Source organism: Lepisosteus platostomus, chromosome 14 (genome assembly GCF_059453375.1).
Source record: "Lepisosteus platostomus isolate fLepPlt1 chromosome 14, fLepPlt1.hap1, whole genome shotgun sequence".
Classification (NCBI taxonomy): domain Eukaryota; kingdom Metazoa; phylum Chordata; class Actinopteri; order Semionotiformes; family Lepisosteidae; genus Lepisosteus; species Lepisosteus platostomus.
Genome location: NC_142624.1, coordinates 5,796,559 through 5,814,662, shown reverse-complemented (window position 1 = coordinate 5,814,662; position 18,104 = coordinate 5,796,559). Strand labels below are relative to the sequence as shown.

The 18,104-nt window shown below is 40.8% G+C and overlaps 2 protein-coding genes across 7 annotated transcripts in view; one reads left to right on the top strand and one right to left on the bottom strand.

The window, feature by feature from the left end:
* Nucleotides 1-8,297, top strand: part of fam117bb (family with sequence similarity 117 member Bb) — a 113,289-nt gene extending 104,992 nt beyond the window's left edge. For both annotated transcript variants that reach the window (XM_088606705.1, XM_088606706.1), the window contains exons 7-8: nucleotides 86-206; nucleotides 993-8,297. In XM_088606705.1, coding sequence (XP_088462831.1) covers nucleotides 86-206; nucleotides 993-1,302 — 431 coding nt within the window. In that variant the 3' untranslated portion in view covers nucleotides 1,303-8,297. The remainder of the gene's footprint in view (nucleotides 1-85; nucleotides 207-992) is intronic.
* Nucleotides 8,298-11,718: 3,421 nt separating this feature from the next.
* Nucleotides 11,719-18,104, bottom strand: part of ical1 (islet cell autoantigen 1-like) — a 43,523-nt gene continuing 37,137 nt past the window's right edge. For all 5 annotated transcript variants that reach the window (XM_088606709.1, XM_088606708.1, XM_088606711.1 and 2 more), the window contains one exon: nucleotides 11,719-16,108. In XM_088606709.1, coding sequence (XP_088462835.1) covers nucleotides 15,993-16,108 — 116 coding nt within the window. In that variant the 3' untranslated portion in view covers nucleotides 11,719-15,992. The remainder of the gene's footprint in view (nucleotides 16,109-18,104) is intronic.

The window sequence follows — 18,104 nt, the reverse complement described above, 5'->3', positions numbered from 1 at the left end:
CCCTTTTTGAGATGCGGTGAGGCGCGGGTTCAGGATTGAGCTCTGGCCACCCTTAAAATCTTGCCTCTGCCCCCTCTCCTTGCAGACTGCGGAACCAGCTCGCCCCTGCCCAAGTACGCCTCCTCCCCCAAGCCCAACAACAGCTACATGTTCAAACGCGAGCCTCCCGAGGGCTGCGAGAGGGTGAAGGTCTTCGAAGAAACTCCGTGAGTTTGCTCTTCGTGCTGCGCATCACATCAACCCAATACAGTAGGCCTTAACCCCGAAAGTCACAAAGTCCCATCCCGTCCAGTTTAAGGTTCTGGTAACACGTACAGTGCTGTTTTGCATTGGGTCACACGACGTATCCCTGATTATTCTGAGGAAATGTCTGGAACAGCTGAGCCTTGGAGCTAGATTTTAAGAAATTTATTGTGGGACCTCATTTTACTATATAACCTGCACCATTTTGTTAAAACAGTGGACTGTGAGAACACTACTTTTACTACTTTCGACATAGTGGTGACTGCCTGTAGCACCATACCAGCTAATGATTAAAGAAGTTCTCAGATATATTGACAGTACTTGCATTAAACCAGGCATTTTGTTGATATTTGTATACTAAACTTTAACTGTTATGTTGGGGAAATTCTTTTATTTCTGCCAGATCTCATTGTTGTGGTGTGTTCCAAAATGGCTTTGCATTAACTGCTTTGGTATTTTATTTGAATATTTATATCCTTTCATTTTTAGACTAGTTGTAAAAAACACATTTTCAAGTCAAGTATACATGGTTACCTGAATATTAATCGTTCAGTTTGTAAAGAAGTGTTTAGCATTTGATCTCAAAGAAACCACTGCAGTATGTTTAAGCACTGCATTCACAACAATGATATGAGTAAATCATGTGAAATTATTTAACTTAAAAAATGCTTTCAGAACACAATGGCTCGATCTTCTTTTTCTTTTAAAACAAAGTCCTTCCTTCGTGTTTTCCTTGCCTGATCTCACAGGCCCAGGCCACATCATGAAATCCCCCAGTTCTACTGTCCAGACAAGAACAAAGTGAACTTCATTCCCAAGAGTGGCTCGGCCTTCTGCCTGGTGAGCATCCTCAAGCCCCTGCTGCCCAAACCGGACTTGACATTCAAGAGCTCTGGCCACAGCCTGTCCGTTGCTTCGGCCCACACCCCCGGTGTGGTACCGCCCATCGGCATGGTGACGCTTCCTAGCAACGGGGAGCAGGAGCGTGTCTCCCGGGGGACCAGTACAGCCAGCCAGCAGCCTTCCCTTCCCAGGCACATCGAGGAGCCCGAGAGCTAAACCAACTAAGTGCCACCTTTAGGCGGACTAGGGGAATACATTTCATCAGCATTTGCCTCTCCTTTTTCCAAACGTGATGCGCATTACTTGATCGGACACGCTCCTCTGGATGGAAGATTCCAAGGCTCTCTGCAGTTTGTCCATCCCATAACCAGGGAGAGACGGGGGACAGTGCTAACATGGGAGATGGTACAGAACAGGCATGGGGCCTTTCAGAGGGCATCATCCAGTGCATGACAGCCGTGCTAGGCTCCCTGGTGCGAGCACAACACGACACATGATTGGTCGTCCTGCGGTTTTAACGCCAACAAAGATGCTGACTGGGATGTGCATTTTCTAGTCGCTCTTTGAAGTGCAGCCTTTCAGAAATCGTGTTACAAGCAGCAGAAATTGCAACAATTTCAACAGACAAATTGAGATTCTAAAAGACCAAGAAATACACACACACACACAGATTATCTTATTTTATTACTGTTATATTAGGGCATTCATTGGATCTGTTTGGCTTTGGTTGTGAACTGCATAACATTATATTCAGTTTCTTTGATAACTGCTTTGCATTAGCAGTTTTTCTGAATCATGCAGCTCAGTCACAGAACAGCTGGAATGAGAAGTGTTTCAGCTATGAAATAAAGATGGAAGGAGCTAAACAAATGTGCTTGAGCCCATAGTCTGGTTCACTGTACCTCTGGGCTTTGTTCTCCTTCCTGCATAGAGAAGGCTACGCAGAAGTGTGCAAAAATGTCTGTGCTTTGCTGTTGTTACACACCTCTGCTGTGAAGTTGCTGTCAGTGCTGGGAACATACAATATCTGCCGGCTTTAAAAATGTAGAATGGTATCAGTCCAAAAGACGTTCTCCAAGCTGACAGGGAAAGACAGGGCAAGTGAAGGCTTAATGTAGACTCTTTAACGTGTTGTAAATGTGCGTGCTGTTCTGTTTGTTTTCTAGACTGAATGGAAAAGCGATACACTCCTTGACACAATGGATTAAAAAACTTGTCGATATCAAAAAAGACAATCCTTCTATACCCTTCTATAAGGCATCCTCCGCAAAAACATCGCACCACACTTTAGATGTCTTAATGTTCAAATCAGGGATCTAATTTTAACAGAGATAAGACCCAGAGGGTTCTTGTGCTTGTTTCTGTGGCTCATGAGAACTGCCTTCACTGTGGGGAATTACTAACATGAGAGGACAGAGAATGTCTGGTTTTTACAGCCCTCACCTCACAAAGCCTTTTCGTTTTGGGCTGTGACTGACTACAGTTACAATCAAATCAAAAGTGAGTGTTTCATTTCAGGGAAAGAAGGGAGGAGTGTTTATAGGCTTAAATTGATGAGCTGGAAATGCGCACATTTTCTCAGGTGTCAGAAACTGATACTCCCTTTTTTCCTTTTTTTAACAAGCAAGTAAAATTGAGAATCTGTGTTAATGAGATACTTGGACCAAAACAATTGATGGTTTTACAATCATCATAAGCAAAGGGCAATACGTGTTTCCTTCTCTAGCCTCAGCTCTTGAGAAATCGGCTTATTTTCATTTTCACTACACGCCAATGGAGTGAAACAGCTGGCGTACTTTTACAAAGCACCTGGTTTCACCCAGTTGTCATCACCTTGAATCTCACAGCTTAAAAAGCTAAAGATGTTTAAAGTGTAAATTTAAGAATTTACATCCTGTTACATTAAGGATTCCCAGCAGAAATAGCTAATAAAACTTAAACAGTAAACCTATACGTTCAAATTTGTATCAGGTGGCTGTTTCTGGGTAATTTTAATTACCCCGATTGCTTGTAAATCCTCCAGCAAATTGGGATTTCCTTATATGAACAATAAACAGTTTTAAAAGGCAATTGCGTTGAGCTGAGCTGAAGATTAATCTGCTCTTTCACTGTCTCTCCTGTTCCAACTCAAGGTATTAGTAGTCTTTTATAGTTTGACACAGTCGCCTATTCAGTACGTTCAAATTAAATTGTAAACTCCTATCTACAGACTTTTCCTAAAGCTCGTCTTCTTGTACCTTCCTGCACAAGACAGAATTTCAAAATAAGCTTTTGTTACTGCCATGTCAAAACTGAAACACCTGCAAGCTTTATCCAAGTTGAAATAGGTAAAGATATGTCTTCATCTTTCTGCCATTCTGGATACTTAATTGTCACATTTGTAATTCTAGCATGAGGAATGTGTGTTTGAAAGATGATGAGCAACAGAATTTCAGGTGGTTGTTACTGCGTTGGTTCTCCACTTGTATTATTCCCAAACCACTTAGTCAACAAAGAAACTGTCAGAGGCGATTGTATGAGATGGGAAAAGAGAGTAGGGGAGAAAGACAAAAAAAAAAAAGTACATCTAGAGAATTACAATGGCAATATGGTTACGTTTGGGACTTCTAATGCTGGGATAAAGATGCAGGTGTGTCCAGCTCAAACACAATGCAGGTTCCACAAGCCCGTGAGTGTGTTCAGACAGACAGTGGTCACAGGAGCCTGACCTGCACTCACATCTCACAGGCAGATTTCAGCCACGTTGGGCGTTTGTGCAGTTTGGCGTCACATTTGCCTTATTTTGTAAGAAAAGCAATTCCCTTTTCCTGCAGTTACTTGTGCAGCTTGAAGGATTGTACTGTCCTCTCACATTTCCGTAACGGACAGTTTCTAAATTACACGTAATAGAAGGGGGTACGCATTTAATAATTCAAGTGTTTCAGACTTTCTGTTTTTTTGGACCTTCCTGGGACCTTAAAATTCAGAACGAAATGTTCTAAGCTTCATGACAAGTACCAGAATAAATGATCTCAGTTTTTGATAACTTTCTAAGCTTGTTAAATTATTGTTATGGTAAATTAGTTTTGTTTAAGGGAAACTATTTGTACTCGATTTAATTAAAAACAATAGCAGGAAAGACTACCATTGTCTTCATTTTTTTCTTGCATGGCCCAACCACTTTCCTGGACTGCCTGATCTCCTACTTAATAACTTTTAACTTAAATAACAGGAAAATATGAGCATTTCTGTCTAAACTTGAAATACAATTCAGATACAGTGTAATACGGGGGTGATCAGCTTTTGTCTTGGAGAACCACAATCCGGTAGACGTTTTGGGTCAACCTTAAATCATCAAAGCAGTTTTGTTGTGACGGCTTAGGCGATACCGTACGTACAGTGAAGTAGTTTTGAGATTACTTGAAGTGAAAAGCTCTCATGGACAACTACTGACCATTCCAGACTTTACCAATTGGTGTTGGTAAACTGAGCGAATCTTGCATATGTTCACGTTCTTGACAGTTTGTTGATTTAAGAGTTTCCTATAAAACTTGAGGGACTGGGACTCTCCTGAATGAAGGTTGACCACCCCTGCTGTAGTATACAATTTTGAGATGCCTTAAGACGCAGTCCCTTTTCTGAATGGGAAGAGATCTAAAACCAGCTTTTCACTGGGAAAAGAAGAGGCACGTTTTTAAACACAGTTGAAGGGTTAATGGGAATTGTTGCATCTGGAGAACAGGGACAGATTTCACCCTGAGGTGAATGACTCTTGTGTGGCAGACAGCTGAAGGCCTGATCTTTGCAAGGATGTTTTGCCAGGCTAAGGAGCTTTTCCTTTAACATGAGTTGATCTTACAGTTGGGTGCATCACACCACTCTTTTTCATCGCCTGCCCAATGACAAGACCTACAGTATAGATCGTGTAAAATCACCTACTTCTCACAACCAGAAAGCCATTCCTTTAAACATATCATTAGTTCAACTACAAATTTAATTAACTTAGACAAAAAAATAAACTGTTGCAAGCACTGGGTTTAGGAAAATACTTAATTTCAGCACTTTTGGATTTTAGCGAGATGAATCATTCCTTTATTTATGACAATGTGTGTGGTTTAACTTCTTTGTTGTTGCTTTCTACAGTACTCTTGTCCTCCTGGTCATGCGGACTGTGATTACTGCCTTAAAAAAGGACTGACATCAAAAACTGATTGGTTCATTCATGAAATTTCTATACTATATCTATGAGGTATTTGTATTTGGCAGAGCTAGCGGTGTTGCTTGATTTGTTTTTTTCCCAGAAATATTTCTTTGTTAAAGGGTGCACTTTTCAATAATTCTTAGGAATTGTCATGTGTAAATAACTGACATATCAGGTTGCATTTTAAAATATTTCAGCTGATATTAGAGCAAAGTACTGAAAGCTTTTTTTGATGACGCTGAATCCGTTTTGACTAATTTTTTGTATTTCATGAATTGACTGCACTTTTTATATAAAAGCAATACACTGTTAATCTTTCTTAGGCTTTCTACTATTGGAGATAATTGAAAAGCGGCGTGACCATATTGATACAGGCAGACAAATGGAATCAACAATAAGATAGTATATTTAATAACTTTTCATAGCCATCAGTCAGAACATGATAGCACTCACGTAATAGTGTGATTCTTGTTCTCAATCCTTGTCTATTAGCTGACATAGTTGTAGTCAAATCTAAAATGCAAAATGTTTTTCTTAGAACTAACTAAAAATATACAATACTTTTGTATACAAAAGGAATCCGTGGTCAAACTTTCAGTTTCCTGAAATGTAAATGCAATGTTGTAATTTACCATTTTTTCTAAAGGTGTAATGCTAACTTTACCTTTGGATGAATATGAGAGGACTGGAGATTGAATAAGTCTCAGAAGTGTACTATGTGACATACATGATGCAGATTGATATGGAAAAATCCCCTGGACTTGTCCCGTTTTCTTTGTTTCTACTTGTAGGAATCTTTAAAAAAAAAAAAGTTCTGAAATGTTTCACTTTGAAACAGGATTACTAGCTTTGGATTTCAAAATGTAAAGGTTGATCATGTTGATTTGAATTCTGTTGTTGGAAGAGCAGGTGTTTCATGTCTATTTTGTTCTGTCAAGTTTCTGTTTAAGTTCAAGAACCTCTGCTCCACTTGAAAACATAATTCGGAGTTTGTTCATTCGGAGATGGTGTATTTATGCATTGTGATGTTGGGTGTCTTAAGTTACTTTTGCAATTCTTGCGTCTACTGTCGGGACACAGGAAATGGATAGCAGACATTAGAGGAAGTTAAGTGATATTTAGAGGAGGGAAGAAGAATTTCCTTGTTGATATTGGTCTTGGAAGACCACAGCAGAAACATGGTAGTGGTCAGTGTAGACTTTGAAGTAACACGGGTGTCGTTTTATTAGAAGTGGTGTCAAATTATAAGAAGCATGTCCACTTTGTCAGAGCGTGTTGTTGAGGCGAGCAAGTCACACGGCTGACGATTTGTTGCACAGGAACTCGTGAGAATTGCCTGGCCACAGCTGTAGCGTCTCCAGCAGTAGGGCAACAAAGTCTTGAAGTCCTGGTGTTGTCACAGATGTCAGCTCCTTGGTTGACCTGCCTGTTCTGATTCACCTATCCCCTCCCCAGTGTAAAACAGTGGCTGTTTTTAATTAGTTGTGGAAGGGTACAGGCAAAGGTTTAATGAGTTTACCCTGGAGAAATGTCAGTTTAATCGTTGGGAAATGAATTGGAAAGATGAGAGTACATCGTCTCTGCTTGTTGATATCTGCAAAGGAGACACGTAGCACATTGGAAACTTTTGCTATTAATCTTGAGAAAAATGTCTCAGAGTATATGTGCATGTATGCTTGGATGGCACTGAGTAGCCCAGATTTCAAAACTCTGGCAGATTGCAGTAGACCGTTCAAGTACCAGGAGATGTTCATATGGAGAGAGTGATGCACAGAAGCACAGGACCTTTTGCCAGTTGAGTCGAGATGTGTGAAATGAACAGCAGTATCGACTGGAGTAGGAGCTGTGGCCTCTTGACAGAAGCCCACTGAATGAAACAGCACCCTACCCAATTCTTAGGCTTTGCCTTATATTCAGAAAGCATTTTGTCCACAGACAAGCGCACAGCAGGTGGTTGGAAGAGAAAGTGGGCCACTGAAATGTGCAGGACAGTTTAGAGCTAATTAAAACTGATACTCTCCTCCAATAAAAGTGCTTAAAGACTTTTACTGCTTTCCATCAGTCAGTTTTCTAGCTGAAAGTAAAGTGAGTGCAAGTGAATCACAGTAGTTAACAGTAGCCTGGTGGATACAGTTTAAATGGGATGAAAATGAGAGGAAATCTTTTTACATTCTTCTACTGTGCATTTATTGGGCAAAATCAGTTATGTGACATCGAAGGTCATACACAGAGTAACAGTGCAAAAGACTGCTTAAACCAGACACCATTTTGACTGTCTGAATTTGAACTGTACTTTAGAGGTAAGGCTGCTTTTTAATGAGGTAGAATAAGTCAGAGAAGAAGTACTCGTTTTATCAAAGAGTATTTTATTCTTTTTGTTATTAAGCTATGAAGATGTGCTTTAAAGAACACAAACGTGTACTTGAACAGTCCTGTTCTTTCTGTCCTTAGCTGTGTTAAAAGGGGTTGGGGCTTTTTCTCACTGCTTGTTCATGGATGTCTGTCAACATTTCAGAAAAACAAAGACAAAGTTCAAAAGGCCCATTCGTTTCTTACTTCTTGTGACTGCTTCCGTAGTTCTGCTCTCAGGAATGTATAAAACACAACATTTCGTTCCAATGAGTGTACAATAATGTATTCAATTTTATCACCGTTATCTATATATCGCTCCCTATATATAGATATACTGTTCAGGCACGGCAGTAATGACAGCTCTTCAACTTTTGCATGTTTCAAAATCTAAAGGAAAAAAATAGTATATGCAGAAATAGTAAAAAAGGATGTAGTTATGTATATTTTCTAAAACACATTTTCTAACTTAGGAATTTGTGTAACAAACTTCGTTTTCTCTCTTTCCAAACAAATCAGACTTGGTCACTGTCACGTATCAGACTGTTATAAATGGCTGTAAATGGATAACTATTTTTTTCTGTTTTCTACAGTTTTTTTTTCAGTTTCTTTCCTGATATGAACCCTGGCTTTGTCTGTATTTGAAAAAACAGAATAAAATTGCACTTGCTCCTAATTTTCACTTCTTGGTTTGACTAGTTGTGCCTTTTTTTTAATTGCCCTTGATCTTATCTGATCCACTAGTTGGATTTGTTTTTATAACGAAGAACCATAGCCGACAAGTTATTTAACTTTCTGGAAACATTTTGACCAAAAACGTGCTCTATGAACCAGAGAGCCATTTCCCTATGTAAAATATTTCATATTGTACAAAGAGAAAATTATCTGATCACTAATAATTAAATTAATTGCAGTCACATAGCACTTTTTATTCTAAAGGATCAAAGAGCACTTCACAGGTCATTCACCATTGAAGTGCTGGATCACCATTTTCCAACCAGTCCATCGCAGGACATACACAGGGCCAGTTAATTTACCAGTATGTGTTTGGAGTGTGGGAGGAAACCACCTGGAGGAAACCCACATGAACAAGGGGTGAACATACAAACTCCACACAGATAACACCCAAGGACTGGAATCAAAACCAGGGCTGCCAGCACTGCAAAACAGCAAACTAAAATGTTGATTTGTACATGCAGTAATAATGAAGAATAATCCTCCCACCTATATAGAGCTTTTCTGGACACTCCACTTGAAGCACTTTACAGGTAATGGAGACTCCCCTCCACCACCACCAATGTGCAGCCCCACCTGGATGATGTGACGGTGGCCAGAGAGTGCCAGTACACTCACCACACACCAGCTATCAGTGGGGAGGAGAGCAGAGTGATGAGGCCAGTTCAGAGAGGGGGATTATTAGGAAATTTGGCCAGGATGCCGGGGTAAGTCCCCTACTCTTTGAGAAACGCCCTAGGATTTTTAAAGACCACAGAGAGTCAGGACCTCGGTATTACGTCTCATCCGAAGGACGGCGCCTTTTTCACACTATAGTGTCCCCGTCGCTAGACTGGAGCATTAGGACCCACACAGACCACAGGGTGAGCGCCCTACCGGTCCCTCTAACAACACTTCCAGCAGAAACTCTAGTTATTCCCAAGCCATCCAGGTACTGACCAGTCTCACACCTGCTGAGCGTCAGTGGGCTGCAGGATGATATAGCTGCTGCATTGCATCACCAGATTACGTAAGGGGGAAATTTAGAGGAAAAAAAAAAGAGGAATTTAGGTAGGACACTAGCATCTTGCTATGTTGGGACATTGCACTGGAAATGCAGAGGGAAGAGCACCACCTCATTTTCTGTATAAATCTCCTATTCCAATACTGACCAAAATCAACCTGGTGTGCTGCAACACGAACAAAGAATTACCTGATAACTAGCATATTCTTCTAATAGCTTTCGAGTAAACAAACACCATTTGAGTTCCACACCAAAGCTTCTAAATCAGTACCTTTACAATTTCACAAGATACCATCTGATGTTTCCTGCTCCATACTGGCTGTGTGCATTTTCCTTTCTAATTTAGTTTACTAGGAATGCCTTACTGTTAGGAGGTTTCAGGAAAGGTTAAGTCATGCCTTTTATGGTATGTGCACCTACAGATGCTTGGAATATTTAAGCAAACACTACATTAAGGAAAACAGATTGTAGATCTTACACATAAGATCTTTGGATATGCACTGCATAGACCATTTTATTTTCCTTATTATTTTTAATTACTTAGGTAATATTTCCAATAGTCTATATAATCCTGAAAATAGAAACTAAGCACAGTGAACAGTAACGGCAGAAGACACTGTCTGGAATCACTGGGGCTTGAGGCAGGGGGCTTGTTTTGTGTGCTAAAACCACTGGAATAAACGAGGACGGTAATATTGTTCACAGTTCATGATAGTAATTGCTCCCATTCAGCCATTTATAAGCATCCAACAGAGAATGGAAGCATTTTAGACCAAAATATACCATGCAAAAATATTTCAATGCCTTTTTTCCTGTCTGCTCCATTTAAAGCCCGATACGTCTTGCGTCACAAAAGAAAGTCAAGCATCTGCAAGGAATCAACACCGAATAAAACAGGCATTCACATCTGAAACCAAAAGAGCTGCTCATTTCAAGGAAATAATAGCAAGTCAAAAACAGTACATTTTTTTTCAGCATCAGAAACATTGCGTTGTATAAAAGGCATCGATGCATCAGACCACTTGCCAGTAAATGTTTTACAAGGTTGGCAGGCACCCCAGCCCTCTGGGAATGTGATGGTAAGAATTAACATCTGCCAGAACAAGGTTTATTTGATTATTAATCAGGAGTGGGAAGGTTATAGCACATTATGGAAGATGCACAAACGAAGAATACTGGAAACATTTTCCATATCTTTCACTTCATCACAGGAGAGATGACCCTAACATAAAAAGAAAGGAATGACTTCTTCGCTCAACGCTTTTACTAGCTGGAAAAAGCAAATTGAGTCTCTAATCTGAGTCTTGGCAATAAACCTTTTTTTTGCTGAGGAGACAACGTGTAGCACTGCTGTTTTAGGGACGTTTGTTCTACAACCCTTGGGGGCAGAGTGAATTCAGCCTATTTTTACAAGACTTGTGAAAGCAGCAAGAGGCAGTACAGCATTCTCTGCATTTCCAGCAGAAATCTGAGCTGCCGCCCAGCAACCTCAACCCCCCCAGATCAACACGGCTTCACGCAGAGTGGTGACAAGTATGAGCTCACCAAGGCTCGACTAGTGAAACACACTGGCAAGGGAAGAAACGGCGCAAAGATTAGAATATTCAGAAAAGTATCACACATAAGACAAAGTAACTGTGTATCTGGTGTTTCTGACAGCCTTTTTATAATTTGATATAAGTTTTAATATAATAACCACTACAGCCAGCAGCCATATCACCCTCACAACTCACAACTGGCAACCCACCGAAGCTCAGCAGGTGTGAGCCTGGCCAGTACCTGGATGGAGACCTCCTGGGAAAAACTAAGGTTGCTGCTGGAAGAGGTGTTATTGGGGGCGCTCACTCAGCGGTCTGTGCGTACTAATGCCCCAGTATAGTGACAGGGACACTATAAAGTAAAAGGGTGCCGTCCTTCGGATGAGACATAAAACCGAGGTCCTGACTCTGTGGTCATTACAAATCCCAGGGCGTTTCCCAAAAAGAGTAGGGGCGTAACCCCGGCGTCCTGGCCAAATTTCCCCCTGGCCTTTACCAATCATGGCCTCCTAATAATCCCCATCTATGAATTGGCTTAATTACTCTGCTCTCCTCCCCACTGAGAGCTGATGTGTGGTGAGCGTTCTGGTGCACTATGGCTGCCGTTGCACCATCCAGGTGGGGCTGCACACTGGTGGTGGTGGAGGGGAGTCCCCATTACCTGTAAAGCGCTTTGAGTGGAGTGTCCAGAAAAGCGCTATATAAGTGTAAGCTATTAATTATTATGTGACTAACAATAGAAATAGAGTAAATGATCGGACACAATGCCAGACTATGTCACATATCAGTCCACATCCAACTCAAGAACAAGTACAGAAAAGTTTGAATATGTTAGAATGACTCCCAAACCTTTATTTTTTGTGTACAAAGTTTTAAGATTCAAGCAAACATGTTTTTTTTATCAATACAGGTATAGATTGGAAAAAAATAGTGTTAAGATCAAAAGAATTTGTGATCCTCTTGGAAATACATTCTCGCCCGTGTAAAAAATAAAAACAAAACGAAACATTAGTGATCTCTCCTTCACCCAAAAAAAAAAAACATGACTGAAAAGATCAATACTGCACATTCATTTGCATTTTTTTTCATTAATCAGAAAAACCCACAACCACACTTCTGAACTCCTAATGCGAGAAAAGAACATACCTGTAGTGTCAACTGAAGCCACACAAAAGATTTGTTGGGAAACAAAGAAGGGAGGATAAAGAGTTAACAGTTAAACATGCTCTTCTCTTCATGGCAGTGAGTAAAACAGGTTAACCATTTCAAATACATCTACGAGAGGTGAGAAACAGCCCTGCTCTCACAACGTCTCAGATGAGAATCTAGGAACTTGGAGTGATTGTGCTCCAGCAGTCTCCCCAGGGGGAATACAAGCTCCATTGAGAGCAATAACCGTATCGGTCTAAGTGACTGAAAAGTATGTTTGAAAAGCAGAAAGACGGTAGCACTGCAAGGCCGGGGCCTGGGTCTTTCACAAAATGATGCCCGATAACCAAACCAGAAAAAAAAAGTTTCCCAAAAAGAAAAGGGGGCCTCAATTCAAATTGTTTTGAAGAATGAAGATCATTCTGAGGGCTATAAAATGCACATTTACTTCAAATTTAATTAGCTCACTGTGGCGGCAGTGCTCATTGTGATACTAATCAGAACAGGCCAACATCTCAGAGGTCCTATATCCTACTATGCAGAAGTCCCATATGTGCTCTGTTTTGTGCTGAATCCGACTGGTCCCTAGACTCATACATGGAAACTGAATGTGATGTAATTGAGTCTTTCCTTTGATTGAATGTGTTGGAAAAAGACAGATGTGATTTCAAAACCTTTAACGTTACAATAAACGGGATCATGGATAAAAATGATCACTTGAATCCCAGATTCCCCACTGATTTCCTGCATCGCTTTCATTTCTTTGCATTATCAGGGCAAATTTCACAGACAAAACAAGGAACTTTAGCAATATTAAAATGGTTGTACTGTTTCATCATATTGTCTTCTAAAAGGCACATACTGTCAACCTGTATTAAAACTTATGATCTATGGTCTGCTTAGCCATTAATGCAGAATTCATACACAGATTTCATGACAATCTCTGCACCACTGAAACAGTTAGGTGTACAGAACATTCTATAAATGTCCTAACAGTTTCTTTATAAATGCAGGTAACTTAGAACAGCACACATTAAAACACATTTCAAAATAAACACACATAAAAATGCAATGGCCAGTTTGTAACAGCAAGGCAAGTGTTGCTTCCAGATATACTGCAATCACCACTTTTGTTTTCAGCGGTATAATGTAAGAAAACTCCACAGCCTTCGTCTACTGAGATTCTTGAGTCATGAAAGATGCCACTGCTCAAAGCTTTTACTAGCTGGAAAAAGCAGTACTGCAGACATGAAGTGTGCATAGTGGGTGCAGATTTAAGGGTAAAATGGACAATCATTTTCTGTATCTACAGCCAGGACAATTTTGAGGCGAGGAAGTTGCCATTACACTCTTCAGAATTATCCTCTTCGCATGCTTCAAACATTTCTCCTGATGATCATTTTCATTTTTATTCCTACAGCCTCTCTTCAGCAGCAGAATACCTCGTCCCTCCTGACAGATTTTACAGATCAATAGCGTTCAAGTTCTAAACCAGCTTCCCTAAAATAACATTTTAAAGTCCACAACTACTGCCAGGCAGAGTTTGTGAAGCCATTACAGTTCTTTGCAGTGGCAGGAAGAACAGCTACAGTTGCTGTTAAATTTTGGTCATATATTCATCATGATTTGAAAGGCCTGACAAATTCTGTCTGTATATGCGGTATGGGTTTATCTTAAACATCTCAGCCTTATCGTCTTATCGAGTTCTAAGCTAGTCTTTGTTTTCTGATTCACTCAAAAATGCTTAGCAATTTATCCAATGTCTATTTTTTTAAGAATTTAAAATCTTTTTAACCCATCCCATTCGATGAAACATTTCTATTTAATGAAAAGGCTGCTTTACACACTGAAAACCAAGTAAACAGTCTTAAATAAAGTCAATGCAACCTTTACACAAGCAGCCACGTTAGACCAGGTTTGAAACAGTAGGACTGCATGGTCACAGACAATCCAGCAGTGCCAGGCAGTGAGAAAGTAAAGTGCTGGGCATGTGTAAGTGTGCTTTTGGGATGCTGATGTCTTAAGTGGTTCATACAACAGAAGTATTTCTCGTCTGGGACTGTTAGATCTGTAGCACATGGAACATTGGATTCCAAAAGAAACCTCACATCACCACTGCATTCCAGTGGCATCTTCACACAAGCCACTAATTCACACAACATTCCCAAATATACTCCAAACCTTGTTAGCTTCTTCCCTATTATATTCTCAGCCATCTAACCATTGGCAGCCATTTAGAGTTAATAAAATATATTCCCCATTTGCTATATCTTTTTTCTCACTATGAGCCAAAGCTAAAGAAAACAGCAGTTTTTTTTTTTCCTGTAACGACTACAGTAGAAACCTTGACAATTTCAAGGTAGAAACAAACAGCACAGAAGCTGCTTAAATTTATTTTGTGCGCAATAAATAATAGTCCAGCTTCTGTCTGTTGAAAGGAGGTTTCACTAGTGCTGGCTACTGGATTCTTTGTTAGCAATTTCTCACTATTTGCTCTATCGTTGCTTTATTTAGATATCTCCAGAACTACATAAATAATACAGACTGAAATGTTTTTGGTGCTCTTGTGCTGAACTATATAACTAAATAAACGATCATAATAATTGTAGCACATATAGTGTACCTATTATTCCTTAGCTGTTTTATTTTACCGAGTATATTGTGTGATCATTTGAAGAGAACTGAAGAAACACCATCCTTATGGTTATCAGCTTTAGCACAGAACACTTTATTTGAGCTGCACTTCAGTTTTAATCATTCAGTGGACAGCCCTGCTGGCTTCCAGTCTCATTGTAGCGAATTCAGAGCCGGGGGAATGTGAAAATGTCATTCATATTAAATACTGTTTTAAAAACCAAAACACAAAAAACAGCATTAAAAACAATATCATTTCCCATTACATCAAGTCCCTTTGACTACAGTAATGCATAAGAACTCAAAAGGTCTATTTCTAGGGTGGACACCTGGTGCCATAATTCCAGAGGACTGCCAGACAGAACAGGGTTTTACTCTCAGCTCTCTGACCACGGGAAATGAAACAATATTGCAATTCAGTCACTTAATCACCCATGTGATTAAACCATGTGTTTTCAGCTAAAGATGAGCTGATCCACTGACACACTGCGTCATCTGATAGACGATACCACACACTGAATTTTTTGGTCTTCTGTTTCAGAGTTTTGCCTGAGCAGAGAGCTTCTTTGCTAACTCCTCTTCAGACTCAGCGACTCCATGTGTGAAAGAAAATAAATCAATTTCTTGAGCTGCAGAGTGCACAAATGGGTCGATTTGATCACTGTGGTTATTTAATCCAGAGATCTGAGCTGTTGTATTTTTACCGTTCCACAGCTTTGATTAAAAGATGCATCGACTTTTTTAGAAATCGACAGATACAGAAAACTGATCATTCCAGCTTTATCATCAAGCCTGACTTCTTCTGTCAGCAAACCTGTTCCATCTAGTTTACTTTTCAATTAAACTCTGTATCTGCTCAACGCCTTATACAAAAACATACGGAACCAGATCTTTCGGTTTGAAGTTCAGAAAAACCTTAAAAATAATACAAATTTAAGAGTTAATTATGTACTTGTTGATCCAAATGGAGAGATTCTCCGGGGTCATAAACCCTGCAGACTCAAGAATTTGCTTTGTTTTTCTCATTTACGGACGCTAACCTCACGGAGCTGAGTCTCGGCCAAGGAGAGCGAGTCTCTTTCTTTTCACACACGATTTTCTGTGACAACGCTCCTCCCCAGTTTAAAGATGAAAGGTTGTCTTTATAGGCTAAGTTGTATCTTGGGAGAAATCGATAACCCTGTCTTTCTCGCAAGGCGGTCCAGAATTATGAGGCAAGATGACGACCCACGCCCCACAACCCAGCCGAACCTAACCAGTCCGCGGGGGGGCCGGACCCTCGTGTTGGTCACACCGTCCTCTCCCACCGGCGCCCCCTTCAGGCGTTTAACAGCTCGTCGTCCGAGCGGCCGATCGCATCTGGGTTGGCCAGAGGGTCCAGGTCGGCAAACAGGTTGAACCAGGCCGACATGTCCCTGCGGGAGCTTTTGGAGGCTGCAGGGGAGAAGAAGGATGCAGGGGAGTTAGAATGAGGGATGAAACGAGAGCTGTGTGTTAAATCTGCCAGCCCTGCCTGAGACAGGGTATTAATAAGACACTCCACGGACAATAGTGCTTAAAGGAGAACTGCAAAGCTATTTTTATATTTCGGGGGCTAGAAAGAATCGGCATCGATGAGTGCACTACAACACAGCTACACAGTAACCCGGTGCCGGCCTGAAGAGAATAGGCTCCCCTTTTGAGCCTTGGTTCCTCTCAAGGTTTCTTCCTACTTTAATCTGAGGGACTTGTTCCTTGCCACTGTCGCCTTAAGCTTGGTCACTGGGGTGTTCAGGCCCGGAAATCTGCAAACCTGCTTTGTGACCTTGTCCATTGTAAAAAGCGCTATTCGAATAAAACTGAATTGAATCGAACTTGTAAAACCTTCAAAAGACATCATAAAATAGACCAGCAGCGCCATGTTCTGCGGATCAGAATGAGGCAACGTGTGGTGGCCTTATTACATTGCAAACAAGCAGGCTTGTGAAAACTTGGCAACAGAAATATTGCTCTCGACTCTCGAGGCGGTTTTGTCGACAAATTCTCCTCGTTAACTCTGTGGGCAGATCACGTTGGAAACTTTCTGTGGTGAAATATCTGCTGCATAACCTGTACTTATCGCTCGTGCATCGCCTCTCATTAGCCAGCACAGTGACTAGTGAGTGGGAAGGGCCTCCTCACATCACAGGGAACTTGCGCTCTTGCCCGTGGAGAGACCAGGGGTTTTGCGACAACATGGCGACTTCCAGTCCTTGCAGAATTTTCACGGTTTTGTGCTTAATTCAAAATTGGTAAATGTATCTATACCGTCAATGAACTTGTCACCACGGTTTAATAATGAGTTTGAGAAATTGGGACTGCAATTCCCCTTTAAATCATGCCTGCGGGTGTTCCACTTTATTTCATCAGAGGTATTACAAAAAAAAACAGATCTCATTTTGCAAAACCAACATGGAATACAGCATAACGAAAGCAATGTCAGCATTAATATTTTTTCCACTAGTTTATCCCAGGACGTTTATGGACATGGATTCTGCAGATACTGTCATTTGGACACTAGAAGCCAGCTCAGAAGGTCAGCACTCTGCCCGTGTAAACAAAATCCAACATCAAATAAATAAATAAGCAGCAGGCAGAACCCAGGCTTCTCTAGTTACCCAAACAAGCTGGAATTCCAACACAAATTAATGTGGAACGGGGAAAAACTGACAGCTCTAAGAGAGAAAATCACAGCAGGCACAGCGGAACTTTGTATAAATACTACTGGGATGTCAAGATGAAACTTGAAACCACAACAGTCATAACAAGAAGACACATTTTCAATAGGCCAAGAATGTATATTAAAAAAGTCATTTTCTATTTATCCACTGTATCTTTTTGTTGTGACCGATCAGCCCTGACAACTTGGTTCCCGAGATCTGAAACCAAAGCCGTTTCTGGTCTGCCTTCCCCTCGTTCAATAATGGGATTTTTCAAGTTTAGGCTGCATGCAAGCGTGTGAAAGATAACTCCTGCGGCGATGATAAATATTTCAAATCCTCACAGTGGGCGTCTCCCATTTCCAAAGAAGCTGATACCATAACCCAGAGCATGGGGTCAAAAGTAAAGGAGCCTGCGTTGCTCAATGATGTCAAGCCCTTTTAAAACTGAAATGGGTGACCTGAGTCCCCTCCAGAGAATGCTGTCTAATGGCCTTCTTCGGCTTTTTTCATAAAGGCTTAATTCCCCACAGAGTTGAGCTCACGCCATACAGTGCTCCAGACATACCAATCTCTCATCTTTCACTCATTCATCACAAGACAAATTAGATTCCGGTTGGTTTTCGCCAAGAGGCAAGCGAGTTCGAAAATGTGCCTTGGAACTATCAAAGTGACAGAGGGTTTATTCCTGGACGGATTAGGGACAGGTTCGTCTGCGTGTGTGATAAGGCTGCAATCACTGTGAAAGTGTT